General features: G+C 43.7%; 1 protein-coding gene across 1 annotated transcript in view; it reads right to left on the bottom strand.

Moving 5' to 3' along the window:
- Positions 1-19,685, bottom strand: part of Sar1b (secretion associated Ras related GTPase 1B) — a 28,291-nt gene extending 8,606 nt beyond the window's left edge. The window contains exons 1-4 of the mRNA NM_025535.2: positions 19,557-19,685; positions 5,787-5,861; positions 3,540-3,659; positions 511-576 (exon numbers count right to left, since the gene is read on the bottom strand). Of these exons, the coding sequence (NP_079811.1) occupies positions 511-576; positions 3,540-3,659; positions 5,787-5,844 (244 nt within the window). The 5' untranslated portion in view covers positions 5,845-5,861; positions 19,557-19,685. The remainder of the gene's footprint in view (positions 1-510; positions 577-3,539; positions 3,660-5,786; positions 5,862-19,556) is intronic.
- Positions 19,686-25,029: the final 5,344 nt, after the last annotated feature.

Here is a 25,029-nt window from a genome sequence, read left to right as displayed (position 1 = left end):
TTCGGGATTATGACAGCTCTGCCTGTCATGAGAAACAGGTTCATGTGGTTCAAGAAATGGCTCAGTGGTTAAGAGCACTTGCTGCTCTTCTGAAGGTTCTGAGTTCAATTCTCAGCACCCACATAACAGTTCACAATTGTCTAATGCTGTGTACTGGAGTGCAGATGTACATGCAAGGTACCCATACACATAAAATACATAAATAAACAAAACAGGTTAGTTACTGGAGCTTTTAGGGGTGGGGGGAACAGTATCATGTGTTCATAATATGATTCTGACAACAGATGAGGTACCCTGAAGCAAAGAGAAATTCAAAGCTAAATTTTCCTCATACCTCACCCACAAGCAGTTCAGGGACTTCAGGGACTCAGAAGTTCCATGTGTCCAGTGACGGACGACCTTAACCTTTCTCTGCCTTACTTGAAGAACACGCAGTTCCAAGCTCTGAACCATAATGGCCACACTTACTAAGTTAAGATAAAACAAAGACGAAGAGAAGTAGACTCTTACCTTGCACGTGCCCACCCAGATCAAAAGTTGTAAACGTCATGCCAGCAATAGTAAGCTCTTCTGAAGCTAAATAAAAACAAGATTATTTTTACAACATAATCAGAAATCTGCCAGGCACATGGACTCATGCCTGTAATCCTAACACTTTAAAGTCAGGAAAAGCAGAAGTTTAAAACCAGCCTTGGCTACAGAGTAAGTTCAAAGCTAGCCTGGACTACAAAGACCTGTTTGTTATCTTCCATTTACCTCCTCATTGAGTACATGTTTCCCTTTAAATCTGTGGTCACTGATCTTCTTAAACTTAAAAGAAAGAAAGAAAGAAAGAAAAAAAAAGGGTCAGCAAGATAGTTCGCCAAATAAAGGTGCTCGACACCAAGCCCAGTGACCTAGCCTTGATTCCCCTGAACCCTGGGCACACGAAAGACTTGATGTCCACAACTGTCTGCTCGCCCCATCTGAGCGCAGATGTGCCCGGCCTCAGACTAAATCAGTATAATGAAAGAAACAAAGAAGTGTCACAACCTTAGCTTTTTGAGATGGTTCTTATGCAACCCAGGGTGGTCTTAAACTTACTGTGAAGCAGATTACAGGCATGGTCCAGCATGCTCAGTTTATGCAGATCATGCACAGCTGCATGAAGGCTAGGCAGATAGTCTACCAACTAAGCCACATCCACAGCCCACCACACCTGTCTCGATGTCCCTATCAGTCAGTCAATCCTACCATCCCTGTCACTTCTGAGACTGTTCCTTTGATTGATTATGGGGCTCACTGATTAACCTACTTTTTTGCATGTCTTACTAATTTTACATTGTAAAATTATAATATATACTAGATTTTACTGTATTTGTAAAAGTTCACTGTAGTGGGATTTTTCTTACTGCAGATGTGGTTCTTTGGGGAGGTCTACTTCATGCAAGCACAAACAAGTATTCTCCATGCTAACTTTGGGAGTGATTTCCTCCCCTTCTCTTTCCTCCAGTACTGTGGCTGCAAGTTCTAGCCTCCCAACTCTGCTCTCTGTTTCCTCAGCTGACTGTACTGTCTGGCTTTTCTCTCACACCTGAGTTCAAAACCACCTGGCACAAAGCCAGAATACAGAAGAGTCTGTTTCATTCTCTTAGGAAGAGCCGTCCTGCGCCAGGACTGCAGGGCTTGGTTGACTGAGGTGGGAAGACCCATCCTAAATACAGTGCTTGCAAACCCCTGTGCATGCATACATACTCTGTCTGTTACCTAGTGTGTAGTGGAGAAGACTTTCAGACCCTGTTGTCTTCCCTCATAGCCTATAGAGAAGCTTGCCATAATCATAACAAAAATTTGCACATAAAGCTACATGGTGGCAGAGCATTAATGTCGTTAAGGAACTCTAAGCTGGCTGGGTAGCACACACACATCTCTAGTAGACCGGGAAGCTAGGGAAGATGCAGGATGGTGAGTCTGAAGTTAACCTGGGCTACACTCAAGGCCCTATCTCAAAAACTAAGGAAGAATTATACGCAGTGTTTCAAGTAAATGAAATACCAGGGTCTGTGTTCAAAGTCTCTACAATAAGGAAAGGGCAGTGCTTGGCTATGCTGCCTACCCACTCACATGGTTACATCCTGTACACACTCTATTGAATTAAAGTAGAAGACTGCCAGTGTCTCAGACTATCTCCTCTCCCTTGCCCATCAGCCCTCACTTAGACCTCACCCCTAGAAGCAGCTTAAGTCTATCACCACAGACTCTTCCGACTTATTCTAAAATGGTCATGTGACTTCCTGTTGGTCACTCCCTCCTGGAATGTGTCATGACTGAGGTCTCAGTTGGTAGAGTTTTTGTGTCCTGGCTCAAGTGTATGACTGCTAGCCTGTGCCTCCCGAGCGCTGGCCACAGGAGCGCACGCTGGCTTCCATTCCTTTCCTGCAGCTCCTGCTGCTTCCCCTGTGTTTCCTGCACAGGGCGTCTGGTAAACGCATATCCTCACTTTCCCACATAAGCACCTACTAGCTCAGTTGCCAGACCAAAAGACAGACGGTCGTTACTTTTTCTATATATGCTTTAAATGGAAAATGTAAGTTAGAATGAATGTGAGATGCAAGGCAGCCGAGACAGCACCTGCTCTGTGCCCTGCAGGTTCCTGTGTCTAGATCCAGCTATGACAACAGGTGCTGAAGAAACAGTCATGGAAAACCAAAAGAAAAAAGGAAAAAAAAAGTTGGATGTGATGGCGCACGCCTTTAAACCTAGCACTCAGGAGGCAGAGGCAGGTGGATTTCTGAGTTCGAGGCCAGCCTGGTCTACAGAGTGAATTCCAGAACAGCCAGGGCTACAGAGAGAAACCCTGACTCGGGAAAAAACAAAAAGAACTATCTTGGGATAAGTGAAGGGATCAGTCCCAGCAAAGAGAAGTAAAACTACTCGATAATCTCTTCTAACTCTGCCATGCTCCCCCTCCCTTTTTAAAAGAAGACTCGAGCTCTCATAAAATATTATTTATTTTTATTTTATGTATGTGCAGGTGTGTGCGTGCCACACGCACGCACATGTGTATGCCAGAAGACAACTCGTTGGGATGTCACCATGGAGCCTTGGCTGACACAGACTTTGCTATGAAGACCAAGGTGGCCTTGAATACACAGACCCACCTGCCTTTTCTTCCAACTGCTGGGGTTAAAGGTGTGTGCCACCACGCACATCCTTCGGCTGACTTTATTTTTAAGCTGTTATCTGCCTGGTTTATAATCTTTTCACTGTGACATTACATATAAAAATTAACCTTGTGTTTCTTTCTGCTACTGGCTCTGTCGTTTCTTACTCTATAGCATAGGCTGGGCTCATGGTATAGCTAAGTGCAGGGATAGAAAGGTCTGAGCATTGCTTCTAGTTCTTAATTTGTGCTCTGGGAACCAGGTCAATTACTACTTACCCAGCTATTTTAGGAACAGGATAAACAATCTCACACCTTAGCCATCAAAAGTCCAAAATCAAAACACTTTGAGGCAGGAGCTATGACTCAGCATCACTCACAGGGAAGAAACACTTACTGGGATGTAGCGTTGGGACGTGCTGCCCGAGCCTGTCATCTTTCAGCATGTGTAGCAAAGTTGTTTTCCCGGCATTATCCAATCCAAGGAATACCAGTTTACCAGACTTTTTATACAATCCTGCAGAATAAGAGCTATAATCAGTCAGAGTGACATCAGACATGGAACATGAAAATTACTTTATATTTGACATGACTTAAAGTTACACATAGTTATTATTAAGATGCTTGAAATACAACTTGAGAATTCTAGAATTCCTGAGTGCATGTGCGCTGTCCTTCCCTAAGTGACCCTCTTTAATGTCTGTGCTTAAATCTATATTAAAACCTAAATAGAACCCAAATTTACCACACCTACAATCCCAACATGTGAGAGATAAAGGCAGCAGAACCAGAAAGTCAGGCAATTCTTAGCTCTACAGCAAGTTTAAGGTCAGCCTGGCCTACATGAGACCCTGTCTCAAAAAATAAAAAAAGCCAGGTCAAGTATGGTAGTGCATGCCTGTAATCCCAGCTCTTGGGAGGCGGAGCTCACCTGGTTAACATAGTTCCAGGGCAGCCAGAGCTGTGTAGAGAGACTGTTTAAAAACAAAAAACAAACAAAATAGGGGCTGGAGAGCTGGCTCAGCAGTTAAGAACACTGGCCACTCTTCCAGATGGACCCAGGTTCAATCAATTCCCAGCACCTGCATAGCAGCGCACTACTGTCTGTAACTCCAGTTCCGGGGGATCCGACACTCTCATACAGACATGCATGCAGGCAAAATACCAATGCACATAAAATAAATTATAAAAAATACTAAATGTAAAAAACAAAAACCAACAATAAACAATAATCAGTTGTAACTCTGCCTCAATAAGTACATTTAGCATAAACAAGCTTGTTTAAGCTAAGCTTATCTTTAAGTTTTCTGATCTTGTTTTTGTTTGGCAGTGCTACCCCAGGATAGGATAGGCAAGTGCTTTCTATTCTGACTACACCCCAGTCCTCCTTTTGCTTTTTATTGTAAGACAGGATCTCACCAAATTGCCCAATTTGGCTTCAAATCAATTCATTCTGTTGTTCATTCTAACTTTTAATTTGTGATTCCCCTGCCTCAGTCTCCTGAGTAGTTGGACTGAGTAGTCTGTACCACCAAGTAAGGCCCAGCTCTTATTTTCAGGTTTTATTTTATTGTATTTCATGTGTATGGCTGTTCTGTGTGCAGTGCAGTGCCTGAGGTATCAGCACACATAGGTATCGGGTCCCCTAAAACTGGAGTAATAGATAGATAGATAGTGAGCTGCCGTGTGGGTGCTGGGAGGTGAGCCCAGGCCCCCTGGAAGGGCAGGCAGCTGATACCTTTAACCACTGAGCCATCTCCTCAGCCCTCATTTTCAGTTTTAAAAGAACAACTTAAAATCTACACATTATCCAGGCATGGCAGCATATATGTGCAATCCAGCATTCACTGGTGAGATAGAGGCAGGGATCATGCCAGTTCCAGGCCAGCTGGGTTTCATAGCCATTTCTGTCATCTTATGTACTTAGGAGGCAGAGCCAGGAAGAACATGAGTTGCAAGCCAGCCTGAGCAACTAATTAATTGTGTCCCCATTACAAGTTTTAAAATAGGGCTGTGGCTCTAGTTCAGTGGTACTTGCCTTCCATATGACTTGCCTAGTATATGCAAGGCCTGGGTCATATCCCCAGTACAATCCAGACAGACAGACAAGTGCATCGATGTATCTGTGATCTGGGTCTCAAACTCACAAAGGTCCACCTACCTCTACCTCCCCAGTGTGGAACTAAAGGTATACACCACTAACTCCTGAGCACTCAAAGTTATTTTTTATATGATTAAATTATTTCTATCTACAAAAAAACATCATCTTTTCACTTTTCATGTGGTCTAGTTTCTTGAAGAGACAAGTTGGTTACTGTATGTCTTTCCATAGTGTACAGGCATTACCTTCAGTTGAGAAAGGCTTCACCTCTCCATACAGTAGACATGCTGACCAGAACCAACCTTAGTTCCTAATTACTCGAGGTCTCAGATCACAGCTTCAGCCTTGTGAGGGCTGAGGTACAGGGGTGCTCTCCCACACCTGGCCTACGATTACGTGATTTCAAGAGGTGAGTCACTTGGATGTATTTCATAATCTCAAAGCTCACTTTCTTAACCACAGGCTTATATAAAGGCGCTCTCTACAAACAAGTGCATAAACAGGGTCAAATGCAATAGCTACAAAGAGCAAAGCCGAAGTTACCTAGAAACTGCAGCACACTGCTGAAACCACTGTAAATCCAGTCAAATATGAAGGACATATCCAGATCTTACAGGTCTGAAAAACAAGGTTTAGTTAGACTTAACAGTCAGCATGGCCAACATACACAGGATACCGACAGATGTTAAACAAGTCTGCGTAATCTTCTAACATTATGTAAGTGTTAAGAACTATAAAGCAGGGCTGATGAGAGGGCTCAGTGGATACGGACACCTGGGGCCAAGCTTGATGTGCTCAGTTCAGTCCTTGGGACCCACTCGGTGGGAGAGAACCAACTAACAAGTTGCCCTCTGACCTCTATACATACACTGTGGTGCACATAAACATATGCATGTGTGCATACATAAACAACAAGTCCCTGTTACCCAGGCTGATAGAACCTCATCTATGCTTATGCATAAATCTCAAAATGCCATTAAATTTCAGGCAGGGACCATTCTTTGTCCATGGAAGGAACAAAATGAATGACAACAACCAAGGATAGGGGAAAAAAAAATGAAGAGCCATGTGTGATGGCCAACAACTCTAATCCCAGGACTCAGGACAGAGGTGATCTCTGCAGTTGAGGCTGTACTGGTGAACATAGCAGTTGTAGGACAGCCACAGCTATATGATGAGATCTAGCTCAAAAAAAAAAAAAAAAAAAGGAAATAAACTAAGTTGCAGTATAAACTGGCATAAAAACTCAAAACTATGTTAGAGCCAAGCATGGTGACACATACTTGTAACTCTAGCCATTGGGAAGCTCAGGCAGGAGGATTATGAATTCAAGGCCAACTTAGACTGTAAGGTAAACTGTAAGATTGTATCTGGAAAAAAAAATTGGGGGCTGGAGAGATGGTTCAGTGGTTAAGGGCACTTCTGTTCTTCCAGAGAGCCTGAGTTCAGCTGCCAGTGCCCGTGTGAAGGCTGACAACTACTCCAGCTCCAGGGTCTCCAACGATCTCTTCTGCCTCTGAGGGTATTGGCTTCTCTCTCTCTCTCTCTCTCTCTCCCTCTCTCTCTCTCTCTCCCTCACTACCTCCCTTCCCTTCCTCCCTCTCTCTTTATCCTTTTTCTCCCTCCCTCTCCTCCCCTCTCACACACAAATTAAATCTTTAAAGATTTAAGAAGACAAATTTTAGAAACAATCTGTGCTAAATATTAGATATGAGCTATTTATCAAATCCTTGTTGTAAGAGCTGGGGATTGGGGAAAAAGAATAGGGAGAAAAGAAAAAAGATGTTAAGTTTCCATTCCTGATATCTAAGGTGGTAAAAAGCTGGAGGGTCAAGAATTTAAGGTCATCTTGAATGCATAGCTAGTTCAAGGCCTGCCTGGGATATGTGTGACTCTGTTTCAATAACAACAAAAAGTAACAATAATCAGTAAGGCCAAGTGTGTTGGTGCAGCCTTTACTCGCAGGCAAACAGGCTCTTGAGTTAGGGGCCAGTCTGGCCTGTTTACTGAGTTCCAGACTAGGCAAAGCTATATAATAATTAGAGTTTCCAAACTAGACTTGGTAGCACAAGTCTGTAAGTCCAGGTACTCAGGAGGCTGAGGCATGATGATCTCCAAATTCAAGTCTTGCCTGGACTACACTGTATGCTCCAAACCAAGAGCGTGGCAAACTTAGCAAGACAGTGTCTCAAAAAGAAATAAAAACCCTGGGATCCGAAGTGATGGCAGTTAGATTGTAGAGGCAGGAAGAAGAGGACTTCAAGGCCAGGCTCAGGGATACAGCCTAGGCTTTTTTAGACCATCTCAAAAATAAAAACAAATGAGCCCATCCCATTCTCTTATCTCCCACCCCACCCCTGCAAAAAGCTACGTGCCTGGGTTGGTGGATGGCTTGATGGATAAAGACACCTGCTGTCAAGCCTGACAGTCTGAGTTCAATTCCTGGACTCCACCCTGCAAACCATCTCCTGACCTCTGTGAGGAAACCATGGCATGTGTGTACCTCTCCCCAGTAAAAAAAAAAAAAAAAAAAGAAAGAAAGTTAGGAATGGAGAGATGGCTCAATGGTTAAGAGCACTGACTGCGCTTCCAGAGGTCCTGAGTTCAGTTCCCAGCAACCACATGGTGGCTCACAACCATCTGTAATGGGACCTGATGCCCTCTTCTGGTGTGTCTGAAGACAGCTACAGTGTACTCATATACATAAAATAAATATTTTTTTAAAAAAAGAAGCAAGTTGGGTCCTAGCCAGCTGCCTAAACTTCAAAACAAACAAACAAACAAATAAATAAAATGTAAGTTAAAAAAAAACTTAGTGTAAAGAGCTCGTCTAACATATGTCATATTCTTTGAGACACGGCTGGCTTCTGTGTAGCCAAGGAGAGCCTTGGATTTCCAGTCGCCAGCTTCCTTCTCCCCAGAGCTAAGATTCCTGGCATGTACCTTCATACAGAACTCCTCTTCACACGACAGTCAGCTCTAGGTGATACATTTGGGGTATGTTATCTTTCTGAATTTTTCAATATTTAACCATCACCACATGTTAAACAAACCTTTTAAGTCATAGTAGAAAACAGAATACAATTCAGTATTTATGCAACATAGCTTGGTAAAACTAATAGGGTAAAAGAAAAACGGGACAGAAAGTTTCTTGAGAGAAGATCATAGCCACAGAAATGCACTTTCACAGGTCAACAAAGTTAACTTTCTAGATGTGAACCCTGGGCCATGTCCCAACATTGGGAAGGCTGTGCTCTTTGTCATTCTTTAGACAAGTCCTGTTTGTTTTTTAATCATCTCTGCAGTAGGCTGTCAAATTGACATGAGTGGCTAAAGAGGGTAAGCAGCTAAGCGGTCCTTTACCCACACCACCTTGGAGCGTGAAAAGGGAGCAAACCCACCTGCAGCTAGTATGAGCCCAGCTCGCTTTTCTGAGATACCCTAAGTCCCGGCAATGGACTAGTCTGAGAGGGCTTGAGGTGTGGGTGTCAAACCAGGGTCTCACGCTTGCTGGACAATTCTCACCCACTGAGCCTCATCCCAAGCTGTTGATCACACTGTGACTCCCCCACCCCCAGATTGTGTTATTTACTAGAAAAACCTGGTTTTAGCTGAGGTGGGGCTCAGCCTTAGCTCACACCTTTAATCCAAGAGCTTTCTGCTTGAATATTATAAACAGTCAAACCACAGGTCAAAAGGCTGAGCAAACAACCCATTGATAGGCAGTGAACACAGGATTATTAAGGAAAAACAAACAAACAAACAAACAAACAAACAAAAAAACAACAGAGAGTAAGAGGAAGTCAGGAGGATGCATAGAAAGCTGCCCAGGAAGTAGAGTTTGTTTGGTGCAATGTCATGAGAGAGGGGCATTCCTGGTGGGACATCAGCTGAGGTCATCTGGATGCTTTCTTTCACCCCAGCAGCTGGCTCTCAAGTCTTCATTGGTAAAATCGAACGATTGAGATTTTGCTAAACACCCACACCTAACCCTTTAGATTAATTTGGGGCAGGGAGCTGGGGCTCATTAAATTCCTCAAGCAGGCTTTCAACTCACAATCCTGCCTCAGCCTCCTGTGTAGCTGGTATTTTTTTTTCTTTTAACCTAACTCAAATTTTTTCTGTTTTTGTTTTTGTTGCTGTTGGTGGTGGTGGTGGTATGTGTGTGTGTGTGCATACCCGTGCATGTGAGCGAGTTTTTTTCCTGAGACAAGGTTTCTCTATGTAGTTCTGACTGTCCTGGAACTCACTTTGTAGACCAGGCTATACTTGGACTCCATAGACCTACCCAACTCTGTCTCCCAAGCGCTGAGTGGGATTAAATTTGCCGCTGCCACTGCTACCTCCTGGCCAAATTTTGTTTTTATAGCCCAAGAATTCCAATTTGGGATCAAACACATGGAAAATCTATGGGTGTGTCAGTAACACAGGAATGAGAACCTTGAGCAGGATGCTTATTTGTGAATTTTAGCACTTGGTGGGGATGAAGCAGGATTTTGAGTTTAATGACAATTAGGCCTGCACAGACTGCTCCAGGCCAGCCTGGTTACACAGTGAGAACCTGCTCAAAAATATCCCTTCCCTTCAAAGTTACACATCCTCTTACCATTACTCTCTGGATGAGAGGGACACTGAAATGTGTAGGGGCTGAGGGTGTAGGCCTGGTATGCACAAGGCTCTGGGTTCAAGATCCAGCACCAAAAAACAAAACAAAATATGGAGAGAAATTGTTCCTTAGTGCAACCTAGCTACATAAATGCAATTTGGACAAAAACTACTAGAACTTTATGTGTTAGAGATTTACTGCTGTGAATAGACAACATAACCAAGGCAACTCTTATAAGGACAACATTTAATTGGGGTTGGCTTACAGGTTCAGAAGTTCAGTCCATTATCATCAAGGTAGGAACATGGCAGCATCTAGGCAGGCATGGTGCAGGAGGAGCTGAGAGTTCTACATCTTCATCTGAGAAGACTCACTCTCAGGCAGCTAGACAGGTTCTTAAAGCCCATACCTATATAACACGCTTCCTTCAACAAGGCCACACCTCCAATAGCGCCACTCTCTGGGCCAAGCACATTCAAACCACCACATTCTAAAATACAGGTTCTCACCTATAATCCCAGCACTTAAGCTAAACAACAGGTTTGGGGAGATGGCTCATCAGTTAAGAGCATTGGTTGCTCTTGCGAAGGATCTCGTTTCAGTTCCCAGCATCCACAGGAAAGCTCACAACCACCCAGAACTCCAGTTCCAAGGTATCTGACCCCAGATCTCTGAGGGCACCAGGCACACATGTGGTACACATGTGCAAAATACTCATATACATAAAAAAATAAACTAAATCTAAGAGGAAGAGGAGGAGGATTGTTGTGAGTTCAAGGCCAGTCTTGGCCACATAGTAAGTAACAGGTCACCCTGGACTCCAGGGGTTTCGTGGCTCATGCCTGTACCCTCATAGTTTGGGAAATGGAGGCATTCTTGGCTATATAGCTAATTTAAGGCCAGCCTGGGCTGCACAAAATTTTGTCTTAAAACAACAACAGACGGTCACGTGCCTTGCCTCAGCATAGGTCTTGCCTCAGCATGTGTATCTAAGCAGCCTGAGTCAACTGAGTCCTGACAAATGCAGCTCAGCTATGCAATGTAAGGCGGACCAATACATGCATGTTGCTAGCAAAGAACCCATCACATGTCTTTCCACATGTTTTCTTTAGAAGAACATCCTTTCTCCTATGTCTGCTTCAGCGAAACATTCCTTCATGAGTCTGCCTTAGTCTTTCATCTGTGTCCACTTCAGGAAAACACTCCTTCACGTGTTTGCCCCAGCAAAACATCATCCAACACAATTGATTCTCCAAAGAACTGTTAAGTTTCCACCTCCGGTCTATAGGCAGAAGCCTGTATTCCTAGTTATTTGGGAGGCTGAGGCAAGAGAATCTTAAATTCAAGGTTTGTCTGAACTGCTGAGTACACAGTTTAAGGGAAGCTTAGGAAATTTAGTGGGACTAGTCCCAAAACCAGCAAAAGGGGGGTTCTGGATATAGCCTAGTGGTAAAGAGCTTAGAAGGCATTTAGGAGGGTCCTACGTATAACTCCCAGAATAAAACTAAATAAGTAACCTGTTTAAATCATTACCCTTTAGCCTGCAGTGCTAAACAGTGCTAGACAAGCACTCCATCACTGAGCCACAGCAGTGATTTTTATTGTTTGTGTGTTTGTTTAAATCACAGCTCACATTGAGTTAAGCCACAGTCCTGTCCAGGGCTTGCAGTGCAGTCTGTCTGCCCCCAGAGAAGCCTCCTGGTTAAGAAATTTGTGTTGCTCAGCAGAATGATAGATGCCTGCAGTCCCCCAAATAAAAAGCCACATCCTAAACTACAAAGTATCATTTTAAAATCTGTCCCCACTCCCATATGCTGCCTCCAGAGAAGCTCTGCCAAACTGCTATCTTGGCAGTGACTTGCTGCACACCCTAACAACAGCTATTTGCTGGGGACAGTCTCAGCTTCTACCTGTTACTTCAGTATAACAACTGATGTGGCAAACTGTCCATTGACTCTATACACCCTGTATGATGGATGAAGACCTTCCACAAGTTTTGAGCTGAGAAATAATTGAACCAAATTCCTGGCCTAGTATTCCAGAACTTTCTCTACTTATCTCTTGGCTACCTTTCCAAAATTAACACATATTACTTCCCTTCTTGTAGTTTTCCCTGGGTCAAAGTACTGGTGACCCACACTTTGTCATCAGAATGTCCCCCTAATATCTGCTTAAAATCCTCCTGCCTCTGATACCCACCACCGTGCTATGAATAAGTCATACTTGGCACGATCTTTTAGGGAAACCAGGGGTGGACCATGGAATGCAGGAAGGCCAGAAGAACCAGAGGAGTGAGTAGTCAAAAAGGAAAGATGTTAGTGACATCAATGCAGCTGCAGCGGAGCCATGCCAGCTTTAGCTCCACAGAAGCAATTACTGACTGCCTGAGAGGCCTCCAATGGAGCTGTGCTGTCGGAGGTAAAGCAGAGTTGATACTAGCTCCGATTTAAAGTCTGACTTTGAATGACTTACAAGTTTTTTCTGAAATACCTGCGAGCACGTGGTAAAGACAAGGTGAGCTAAAATGTGCACACACAAACACAAAACTCACCAGGGAGAAGGCTCAACAGGTAAAAGAGCTGGCCACAAAAGCCTCATATCCAAGTGTGCTCCCCAACACCCACCGAAAGCCAAATGGTGGCACACATCAGTAATCACATTACTCCTATAGTGAGATGGGAGACAGAGACAGGAAATTTCCTAGAAGTTTGGGGGGAGAGGGCAGGTATCCTGGAGTGGAGTACACAGTACAGCAGCAGAAACAAGAGAGACCCTGCTTCAATGAAGTGGAAGGTGAGACCTGACTTGCCATTCTCTGACCTTCATGTAAACCATGCCTATCTGTATACACCATATAAAATGTACAATGTTAAACTGGATGCTACTATTATTGAGCCATGAATGAAGAACAGAGGCTAAAAGATAGAGGGACAGTGAGATCCTCTTCCTCTTTCCAAAAGTTTGAACCCTAGGCTGGAGTTGGCTCAGTAGTTAAAGTAGCTGTGCTCTTGCAGAGGACCCAGATTTGATTCCCAGTACCCACATAGTGGCTCACAATCATCTGCAACTGCAATCCCAGGGGATCTGATCCCCTCTTCTTAAAACTACAGGCACATGGTACATGTAACATAAATACAGGCAAAACACTTGTATACATAAAATAAATTTAAAGGTTTAAAAGTAAAATAGATATTTTTCAAAGATTTATTTTATGTATGAGTACACTATAGATATCTTTTTTTTTAAGATTCATTTATTTATTTTATGTATGTGAGTACATTGTTGTTGTCTTCAAACACACCAGAAGAGGGCATCAGATCCCATTACAGATGGTTGTGAGTCACCAAGTGGTTGCTGGGAATTGAACTCAGGACCTTTGGAAGAGCAGTCAGTATTTTTAACCACTGAGACATCTCACCAGCCCTATAGGTGTCTTCAGACACAGCAGAAGAGGGCATTGGATCCCATTACAGATGGTTATGAGCCACCATGTGGTTGCTGGGATTTGAACTCAGGACCTCTGGAAGAGCAGCCAGTGCTCTTAACTGCTGAGCCATCTCTCCAGTCCCCAAATAGATTTAAAAACAAAAACAAAAACAAAAACAAAAACAAAAACACATTTGAAATGGATGTGGTAGAATACTTTTATAAGTCCCAGCACTGAGGAGTCTAAGGTGAAGGTCCTAGGCCAGCCTGAGCTAGATAGCAGAAGTCTAAATATATAAATACATTTGAAATGGAGTGAGAAAAATAAGAATTTCTTCTTCAGGAAAAGTGAGGGATGGGTATAATGATAAAATGAAAGGGAAAACCTTCCGGAAGAGCTGGGCATGGGGTGCACACCTCTAATCTCAGCCTAGGGAGGCAGAGGCAGGTGGATCTCTGGGAGATGAAGGCCAGCCTGGTCTACAGAGTGAGGTCCAAGACAGAGAGCTACATAATAGAGAGAAAGAGGGGAACACTAATCTGATTAGGAGTTTACACTGAGAGCACCCCTTCCTGTATGGGTCAGAGGAGGGAGGCCCAGAGAATCTGACTTCCAAAGATGGAGAGGCATAGAGCCTGTTGGCACACACCTAAAATCCCAGAGTTTAGAAAGCTAAGTTTAAAGACTGACTTTAAGGCCAGCTTGGGCTACACATATATTGAAACCTGTCTCAAAAATAGTGGGAGTGAGGAAATTTTGAAATATATAGGACAAGTACTGTAATGGTGGATCAAGTTAAATGACTGTTCAAAAGGCTGGGGATGTACCTCGTGGGTAGCATGCTTACCCAAGAACATGAAAGGAACAGGATTTGAGCCATAGCACTGAGTTTATTTATTCATTATTTTTAGTTTTCAAGACCGGGTTTCTCTGTGTAGCCCTGGCTGTCCTTGAACTCACTCTGTAGACCAGGCTGGCCTCGAATTCAGAAATCTACCTGCCTCTTGCTTCCTCATGCTGGGATTAAAGGTATTTGATACCACCACCAGGCCAGCACTGAGTTTAACAGAAAAAAAAAAAGTTAGAGATCTAAGAAACATTTTCAGCAGCGGCCATCACTGATGTGTTTCTCCTCAACACCCCCACATTACAACCCCACCTTCTGTGATGTTGGGCTTTAGAAAATTCAGACTTCCAGGACAGAGAAAAAAGGGCCAAGGGGAGAGGGCTCTGAGTGTGACCCTGAAGCTGAGAGGAGCATAGAGAGCTCGAGAAGAGCACTGGAGGGCACAGTGAGAGGCCCTGGTGAGCTGACCCAGTGCAGGCTGAGCAGACAAAGGATCGGTGTAAGAACAGAGCTGACCAAAGGCAAGCTTCCACAGAACAGCGCCAACAGAGTAGAGGGAGGGTCTGGAAACCAGAAGACAAGTGTGGCTGTAGTAAACAGGGAGAGGTGAAGCAGGCCAGGGTGCATCAGAATAGGAAGAGCAGGGTTCAAAGAAGTTCTGGTCTGGGTGGTGGCAGCTCTAAGGTCAGGCATGGAAAGATAAAGGGACATTGGGGTGAAAGGTGCAGGAAGCCAGGGTAGGAGGTGCCGCGTACACAGTGACAGGTCTTAGACTCATCTAAAAGAGCAGAGGGCATTGCTACACAAAGCAGCACTGAGTCAAGAGGCAAAGTCTTCACTGGGATGATGGTGTGTCAGGGGAGCTACAAAAAGTGCTGGCGAGTAGAACAGGAAAAGGATTTTCCTGCACGAGGGTGCTGCCAGTCTATGATTATAAAATCTAACTCAGAAATTACCTACCTACACAGAGAAACTCTACTGGAGAAGATAGTCATAGTTCTATAAAATTATAATTTACTAAACCCTCAAAACAAGCTAGGAATTACTAAAATAAAAATATCTCTTTGTTTCTGTTTTGTTCAAGTCGAAGCAAAAATAAAAACATCCAACTAAGAATAAAGCCACTTAGCTACAAACAGACACCTGAGCCCTGGGAACAGGTTACACAACCCAGGAACACATCACAGGGATGTGAAGAGCAAAGGTCACTGACAAGGAAACATCCCACATCAGCAGATTTATTTATTGCACGAACACCAAACAGGAAAAGACTTTGCAATCTACTCATGTAACATGAAAATCAGCGCAGTGAACAGAACTCAGGTTACAAATCACTGCTTAAAACTCTGACTCGTTGAACTTGTATGGATAACTCTCCACGTGAAATGTCCACGCAGGCAAATCTGCTTGAGAGCAAGCAGATTAGTGCTGTCAGAAGGGGGAGAGGAGTCTGGGCAACTGCTAATGGGAACAGGGTTGCTTTCAGAGGTGAGAAAAAATGTTCTAGAATAGTGGTGAAGGTTGTGTAACATTGTGACTATACTGGGAACACTCTGCATACTATAAAATGGAGAATATTACGGTATGTCAAGTCTAGTTCAATAAAGCTATCATTCGACATAAAAGCAAATAAAAACCTTAAATGGACATTTTATGTTTACAAATAATTTATGAGGAAACAGAATCCTTATTCTTGAGGTTTTTATTTTTAAAAGACAAGTTACCATGTAGCTCAGACTTCATTTCCCAAGTGCTAGAGTTATAAGCATGTCACCATGCCCAACTTAATAACTTTTAATATGAAATTAATCAATAGCATTCTCATTTTAAAATCTACTGACGTGTGTGTGTGTGTGTGTGTGTGTGTGTGTGTGTGTGTGTTAGGGGCTCATGTGTCATGGCACCTGTGTGGAGGTCAGAGGACAGCTTTGTAGGCACTGGGGCTTGAACTCAGGCTGCCAGACTTGTGCAGCAAGCACTTTGACCAGAGGAAGCACCTTGCCAGCCCTGTTTCCATGTTGCATAGGAATATATTGTCACTGAGTGCCACCATAGCAAGTATTAGGAAAGTATCCTGCAAACACAGGCACAGAAATTTCACTACAAACCAAAAAGTGTGACACTCACCTGATCATAGCTCTAGGCTAAGGCTGAAGGATTCCTGGTTTGAGACCAGCAATGGACTACATTATGATTCTTTTTTTATTTTTATTGAGTCAGGATCTTACTGAGTAGCCCTAGTTGGGCTGGAATTCACTGTGTAGATCAGGCTGGCTTTGAACTCAGAGATCTGCCTGCTTCTGCCTTCCCAGTGCTGGAATTAAATGTGTATACCACTATTCTTGGAGTATGGTGTGCTTATAAGTCCAGCATTTGTGACATGACAGATCATAGTGAATTAAGGCCAGCTTGGACTAATGAGATTCTGTCTCCAACAGACAACAATGACGACCAAAAACAGCACAGCAAATATAAGCAAGATACACGAAGATGAAAATGTTAACACAGGGGCTGGGGAGGCAGTTCAGACGTTAAGACCTCTTGTTCTTGCTGACCCAGGCTCAGTTCCCAGCACCTACATGGTGGCTCACAACATCTGTAACTCTAATTCCAGGGGATCTGATGGCTACTTCTGGTCCACAGGCATCAGGCATGCATGCAGTACAAATGCATATATGTAGGCAAAAGACCCATACACATAAATAGATGCAGGCAAAATACCCATAACATAGAGCTTTTAAAAAGTCACAATAAAACTCATTATTTTGTATGCTAACTTCCCCAGGTTGTACTCTGATCTCTACATGCTCAACATGGCATACACAATCCCTCCCCCACATACAAGACAAAGAGATAGCATGCTATCTGTAATCTAATTTACCACTAGAAATACAAAGGACAGGCTGGAGACATAGCTCAGTTAGTAGAGTGCTTGCTTAGCTTGCAGTTTGACAGCACATAAGCCAGGCATGGGATAGCACACAGGCCTGTAATCTACTCACTTGGGAGGTAGACATGAGATCCAAAGTTCAAGGCCAGCCTGTGCTACCAGGTAAAACTATGCTTGACCAAGTTCTGTTATTGTTGTTTGTTTGTTGACAGGGTGCCACTATGTAGCTGGCCTGGGACTTTCCGTGAGCCCCAGCCACCCCTGCCTGAGGGCTGCACTAAAGGGATGCACAACCCCATCTGCCTTGCACCTCGGTGTTCTGCACACTAAATCTCAGAAGTGCTCTGCTTCACACATCTTACCTAAAACAGCTTACGGGACAATAACTGACTCCAGCTCAATCCCCAATACAAAGCAATTGTATGAATTAAACTTTTTAAAAGATTTATTTATTTTATATATTTGAGCACACTGTCAGTGTCTTCAGACACGCCAGAAAAGGGCACCGGATCTCATTACTGATGGTTTGTGAGCCACCATGTGGTTGCTGAGAATTGAACTCAGAACCTCAGGAAGGGCAGCTGAGCCATGTCTACAGCCCTGAATTAAACTTTTTAATTCATTTAATTTTTAAAAAGTGGGTACTTGTTTCCTCTGGAGAAAAGTGGCAGCCATTTGAAAGAAGGTTAAGACCACAAGAAATACAGCTTTAAGAGTGTATAACAGGAGAAGAAGAAAAAACCTTCTGTCAAAAGGATAGTAGAAAAAAGGAGGAAGGGAAAGAGAGGGAAAGAGGGAGAGAGAACACTTGAGAGGCTGATGGGGGAGAATCTCAAAGAGGCCAGCCTGGACTACAAAGCAAGACCTAGTCTTAACAACTAAAAGAATGTTGTGAGACTGGCAGTGAATTTGGACTTGCCTCTAGTGGACTAAGACAACTCAGACTGGTATATCTGATAATAAATTCCATCCTCAAAACACCAATAGAAGGCTATCCAGATGGCTTATTAGGTCAAGGTGCTATCACCAAGCCCGATGACCTGAGTTTAATTTCAGAAACCCACACCTTGGCATGAATTCCCTGATATGATCTTTAACTCAGACACACTCATAATACATATGTAATAAAACATTACCAACATTAATAAAACAATAACCAAATTTTTTGTAAAAAGTACATACAATGGAGAAACTTTATCATGTTTTGCAAAAAAAGTAATTTCAGTGAGTTTCAGCCAACTTTGTCCGTGAGAGAGGGGTGGGGATGAGGTGAATCACTGCTATAGCACTCTAGTTTGTAAGTTTCGAATGAGGTGGCAGTGATTTCCACATCTGATAGACTGCTCCTTTGTGTCAAGTCCTGCTTACATTTCTACTCCAATAGCACAAGGCAGAGGAAATCTAGAGTTCACCGTATTCAAACTGCAAAACTTCACAACTACAGAATCGCTTCTCTAACATCCTGACAACAAGGACACTTTCCTTTTCTGTAAACTCAGAAATGCCTGGGAGCAGCTTAACTCTGAGACCAATTTTGTTTTCTTGAGATAAGATCTTCGAAGGCAGACTTGGCTCAAATGATGCCCCTGCCCTCTTGAGTAGGTGGAATTGTAGGGTCAGAGTGCCTGCCTATGTTCAAACAAAAATTTTTTAAAGGTCAAAATATTGTGGTCACAAACCCAAATGTACCAAAAGGTGCAATGGTAGGCATGCATTGCCCTGTTTGACTGATGACACTCATCATTGGCAAACTGTAAAATCACCCTTATTGGTCACCTGTAAAATAATTGACAGGGGTGTCTTCCTTAGCAGACTGCGGTGCTGTACAGGTGGCACCTTCTTTTTCACTGTAACTACTCTGACCAATATTTAAACAAAGGACACAGACATTCAAGGTAAGATGACACCCACACAGAGCTTGATTTAAGAATGTTCAAATACGTGACAGTAAGTTCAATTTACTTCATCCCAATACGTTAAACTCCTAATAAATTTTTTTCCTTCAGTTAACAAGACTACACTTGAACCTTTCAAAATAAATTTTATCTTATCGTAAAATCTTGACTTTTCCCCCCATTAGTATCTTTCCCCTTCATTCAACCCGGCTTGAGCTATACGGTAAGTACGGAGAATGAGGAGGCCCAGTGACCGCCACACTTACTGGGACAACACAGAGCCGTCCTAGCCTCTCCAGCTGTCTATGACCCCTAATTCGCTCATCCTACCAAATGGGGAAACTGAGGGCCAGGGGAAGGAAAAGAGTCTCGCGTGCGGTACTCTCACTCTTTCCTGAAATACTTGCCCTGTGGCAACCACTGTTTTACCCCTAGAGCCACTAGAGCGGTTTCCGCAGGTAGGGATCGGTGTTGTCCCTCACCCTGCGTGAAAAAAACAAAACAAAAACAAAACCCAAAACAACAGGCTCCCTGTTCGCGAAGGACCCGAGACAAGAGCTCTGGGTGAGTGGGCAGCATAAAGAGTGGCCTTCCGAAGGGCCACAGCTGTCGCCCGCTCTCTTGCCCGACGAGGGCACTGCCACTCACCTGCGACTTCAGAGAACGCAACCCTGCTCCGTGCCCGTCCTACACGCTCCAAGCCGGCTGTGCAAAGCGCTATGGCTGCCAGGGCCCCAGCTCTTCTCAGCTCCTTCCGGGTCGGCGGGTGCCTCGCTAGTGACAGTCCGCAGGTCCCAGGCCCCGCTCGCCCTCAGTTCCGCCTCCTTGCGGTCTCGCCACCAATCCCTGTGCTCCGGACCACTTCACTCCAACCCCAAGAGGCATGTGAGATTTTTTTTTTGGGGGGGGGGGGTTGTTTGTTTGTTTGTTGGTTGGTTTTTCGTTTCTTTGTGTAGTCCTGGCTGTCCTTGAACTCACTTTGTAGACCGGGCTGCCTCAAACTTAAGAGATCACCTGCCTCTTAAAGGTATGGGTCACCACCACCACCAGGCTGTTTCTTTCTTTTCCCCCCTCTCAGTAATAGGGGGTTGCAGTCCACCACCAAAACGCATTTGCCACCCTTTAGTTATTTTAATGTTGAAACAGGATCTCACAAAGTTGCTCAGGCAAGTCGTGAATGTATCATCTTCCTGCCTTTGCTTCTGAGAAACTGGGATTGCAACCTTGTAGCACCAGGTCCAACTTGGCATCTCTTTCCTAAAACTACATCTTTTGAGTGACCCTTGAGTTTATGCTAGGATATGTTTTACTTCCTGCAATTCTTTGGAAAGCCCACACCCTGCTCTTGGACGTGTCTCATTTGTCCTCTGAACATCCCTTGCTCTTAACCCTCGTGCTCAAGCCTATATTAAAATGTCTTTCTTAATTTCCACCTAAATACACCTTTTATAGGGAGATGGCTGGAAATAGAGCTCAATGGTAGAATGCCTGCCTTAGATTATAAAATACTCTGAGTTCAGTCCCCTGTAACACACACACAAAAGTGGGTCCTGTTTGTCTTGTTTGAGAAAGGGTCTCTCTACATAGCCACTCTACATCTGCCATCAAGTGACAACTAGGAGTTTAATCCCTGGAACCCACAAACTGAATAAACAGAATCAACTCCTGGGAAAGTTGTCATCTGACTTCCACAAGTACACCACACTGAACAAAGGGTGACATGTTTATTATTTAAAGTATGGAAGAACAGAAAAATAAAAACTCAGATCATTTTTTTGAAGAATCTCAATCGTACCATATTACCAGTTTTTATTTCATGGGCAGAGTTGTAAAATACAACACTTAAGTCAGGCAGTGGTTGCAAATGTCTTTAATCCCAGCACTTGGGAGGCAAGGGCAGGTGGATTTCTGAGTTTGAGGCCAGCCTGGATTACAGAGTAAGTTCCAGGACAGCCAGGGCTATACAGAGAAACCCTGTCATAAAAAGAAGAAGAAGAAGAAGAAGAAGAAGAAGAAGAAGAAGAAGAAGAAGAAGAAGAAGAAGAAGAAGAAGAAGAAGAAGAAGAAGAAGGGGAGGAGGAGGAGGAGGAGGAGGAGGAGGAAGAAGAAGAAGAAGAAGAAGAAGAAGAAGAAGAAGAAGAAGAAGAAGAAGAAGAAGAAGAAGAAGAAGCCGCCACAACACTTGGTCTGTCCCCATGAGTTACTAGTCACTTCAGCTTTCAGTTCCTGCATCTGCACATTTGGGACTAATATTCAGAATCAATCAGTGTTATGAAGAAACAATAACCAGTGCAAACCTGGTGGTGCACCCCTGTAATTCCAGCTGGGAGACAGACATGGGGAGGTCAGGAGTTCCAAGATGGCCTCACTTGAATACATAGCAAGTCTGAAGCCCACAAGGACCACATGAGACCCTGTGTAAAACCAGACAGAATAACAGAATAACATACAGAAAGCAGTAAATATGGGGACAGCATTGGGAAGCATTACTGCTACACACTAGCCTGAGGTATTGGGCAGTGCCGACAATTTCAGCACTTGGGAGGCAGGGGCAGGCAGCTTTCTGAATTTGAGGTCAGCCTGTTTTACAGAGTGAGTTCCAGGACAGCCATGGCTACACAGAAAAACCCTGTCTTGAAAAAACCAAACCAAGCCAAACAAACAAACAAACAACAATAACAACAAAACAAAACCCAAAGCCAAAAAACAAAACAACAACCCACTACCCCAAGACAACGGAGAACTTAAATCTCAGTCTTAGAAGTTTTAGCCAGGCATAATGGTGCAAGCCTTTAGTTCCAGCACTTGGGAGTCAGAGGCATGTGGATCTCTGAATTCAAGGCAAGCCTCGTCTACAGAGTGAGTTCCAAAACAGCCAGGATTAGAGAGACCCTGTCTCAAAAAACCAGAAACCTTTTAGAGGTTTTGACTAAAACAAGAAAAACATAGAACTGTTTGGGGCGGTTTCACATGGCACAGCACACAGGATATATTGAGTCAGACTGAAAGCTGAGAGTAGTTTGGCACGAGGCAGACCCAGTGAGACAGGTGAGGGGTGGCCAGGGCCTGGGTTGGGTCAATGGGGAGAGAGAAACAGGGAGTCAAGAGAATGAGGAAATATGTCTTGTAAGGTTAAAGAGCTAGCAAAGTCTGAAGTTTTAACAGGGATTAACAAATACACATCTCGCCAGGCGTGGTGGCGTACACCTTTAATCCCAGCACTTGGGAGGCAGAGGCAGGCAGATTTCTGAGTTCGAGGCCAGCCTGGTCTACAAAGTGAGTTCCAGGACAGCCAGGGGTACACAGAGAAACCCTGTCTCGAAAAACCAAAACCAAAACCAACCAAACAAAAAAAAAACCCAAATACACATCTCTGTTCTACACAATGTACTTTAGATCCTGTAATCTTTGCATTCCCCTCAGCAGCTGCTCTTTGCTACTTTGTGAGTTCTTTTCCCCACCTGTTCTCTGCCCACCTCCCATTTCACTCCCTACCACTAGATAGGAGAGAAACAAGGATGGGGGGAGAGAGACCTGTGAATCTAATTTCTTTTTGTTTCTTCTTTGAGCACTACTAACAAACTGCAAATAACCCCCATGAACAACCACTAACTATACCTATCAGGGCTCTAGCACTTATATAGTCTTTAAAAAGTTCCTAGAATTCCAAATGGCACCCAATCCCAGAAACTATCTGCAGGAGGGAAAATCACGCCCCTGCTCGAGCATGAGGCAAATCAGTCAGTCAGCTGCTGCAAAGCAGCCCCATACCCCCCACACCTGGGATTAAAACAAAAGTATATTTCTGTGGTTTTTAAAGGAACCAAAATTCTAGAAACCATTGCTATACCCCTCCATCAGTTATTCTCCCAGCAACTAGAATTTTTTCCAGTGAGTCATCTTATCTTGGTGGTTCTCAACCTGGAGGTTGTCTAACAACCTCCTTCACAGGGGTCACCTAAGACCATCAGAAAACATAGACATTTACATTATGACTCATAACAGTAGCAAAATTATAGTTATGAAGTAGCAGCGAACATGAGTTTGTGGTTGGGGTGATCACAACATGAAGAACTGTGTTGAAGGGTTTCAGCATTAGGAAGAAGGCTGAGAACCACTGCCTTAGCTGTCTGTGTAGGCAGAGGCAGCAAAGCTGGGTCATGAGGGGCTTTGAGAGTGTGGGCAGGGCTTCTGATTTTATTCAGTAGGAGATGAGAGGAATTTTAAGTTGACTGAGCAGGCAGGAGGAACGGCAATACATTTTGGAGAGCCAGAAGTACCTGTACTGAAGTGTCTGTACCTGGGGACTTACAGGGTGGACTAGGGAGAAAGAATCCAGAAGAAACATTCCAGTAGTTCTTGTGCAGGGTGCTGCAAGCTCAACACACTGGGTAAGGAGAACAGGGGTGCCATAAAGGAGCCCTCATGAGCAATGAAGCGCCCCGGCCTGCTGTGCGATGGCCGAACCTATGTTGTGTTTCACAACAGCTAATGTCACATACAAGCAGGTGTCCTAACACAGGCAAATGAGGGCAAAGGAACTGTTCCTAAATCGGAGCAAGGAAGTTTCAGAGAATGAAACTGTTGTTCAAATATCTATAACTGAATTGTTCTGTTTGAACCACAAGCAGAATGAATTTTTGTTGTTGTTGGAGAGAGAGGCTCTCTACATAGCCCTAGCTGTTCCAGATATGTAGACCAGGCTGGCCTCAAACTCATAGGGATCTACCTGCCTCTCACTCCCAAGTGCTGGGTTACAGGTATGCACTACCTGGCCTCTCCTTAAGATCTTAAAGTTGACAAATTGGAAGGTAAAACATTCAGAAACATAACCATAGTTTGGGTGTTAATAATAGCAACAAAGAAATTTAGGAGTGGAACAAAATAGTTTACTTATTAGTCAACTATTTATAGCTATTTAACTGATTTAACCAATCAGGTTATTTACTTTTAAAAATCTGAGCACAAAGATATTGCTTAAATGGGACAAAGTTCAAAGAAAGATTGATTTAACCAAATCAAACCACTGTGCCAAGGTTAACAAACCAAGATAATTCCAAAGGGGTTGAATATAAAGAGATTAAACCACGGGAAGTTGGAAATTATGCCTTAAGCATTTACCTCTTTGAAGAGAGACCAATTTTTTTTTTTTCTGACCTCACAAAACTTCGGCAGTTTCTGAGCTCTATTTTCTCTTTAAAGTGAGGCTTAGATTTTTGTTGTTTTTTTGGGGGGGGTTGTTTTGTTTTGAAAGATTTATTTTATATGAGTACACTGTAGCTGCCTCAGACACACCAGAAGAGGGCATTGGATCCCATTAAAGATGGTTGTGAGCCACCATGTGGTTGCTGGGAACTGAATTCAGGACCTCTGGAAGAGCAGTCAGTGCTCATAATCACTGAGCCATGTCTCCAGCCCCCTGGTTTTTGTTGTTATTGCTTTGTTTTACTGCTTTTAGGTATGTGGTTTGGGATTTTTATCATAGATGTTCTTTTTTTTTTAAGATTTATTTATTATTATATATAAGTACACTGTAGCTGTCTTCAGACACTCCAGAAGAGGGCGTCAGATCTCATTACAGATGGTTGTGAGCCACGATGTGGTTGCTGGGATTTGAACTCAGGACCTTCGGAAGAGCAGTCAGTGCTCTTACCCGCTGAGCCACCTCGCCAGCCCATCATAGATGTTCTTAAGTGAAAGTTTGATTAAAAGTCATCTTCAGCCAGGAGTAGTGGCGCGTGCCTTTAATCCTAGCACTCAGGAGGCAGAGGCAGGTAGATCTCTATGAGTTCGAGGCCAACCTGGTCTACAAGGCAGTACCAAGATGAGAAACTGTCTCTAAAACACAAAGCAAAACAAACCAAAGAGTTTCATCTTCATCCTAAAGAAGCCTACCTGGATCTTGTAATAAGGAGTGGGGGCGTGGAGAGACGGCTGGTAGTGAAGAGCACCGGCTGTGCTCCCAGAGGACTAGGGTTCCTTTGCTATCACTCACATCATGGCGGTCACAACTGTCAACTCCAGTGCTGGGGGATGCAGTGCCCCCTTCTGACCTCTGTGTGGGCACTGCATACACATGGTGTAAAATACTTTTTTTTTCTTTTCTTTTCTTTCTTTTTTT

The sequence above is a fragment of the Mus musculus genome, chromosome 11 (assembly GCF_000001635.26).
Source record: "Mus musculus strain C57BL/6J chromosome 11, GRCm38.p6 C57BL/6J".
NCBI lineage: Eukaryota > Metazoa > Chordata > Mammalia > Rodentia > Muridae > Mus > Mus musculus.
Note: the sequence above shows the minus strand (reverse complement) of the source record. Positions and strands in the feature narration are given on the sequence as shown.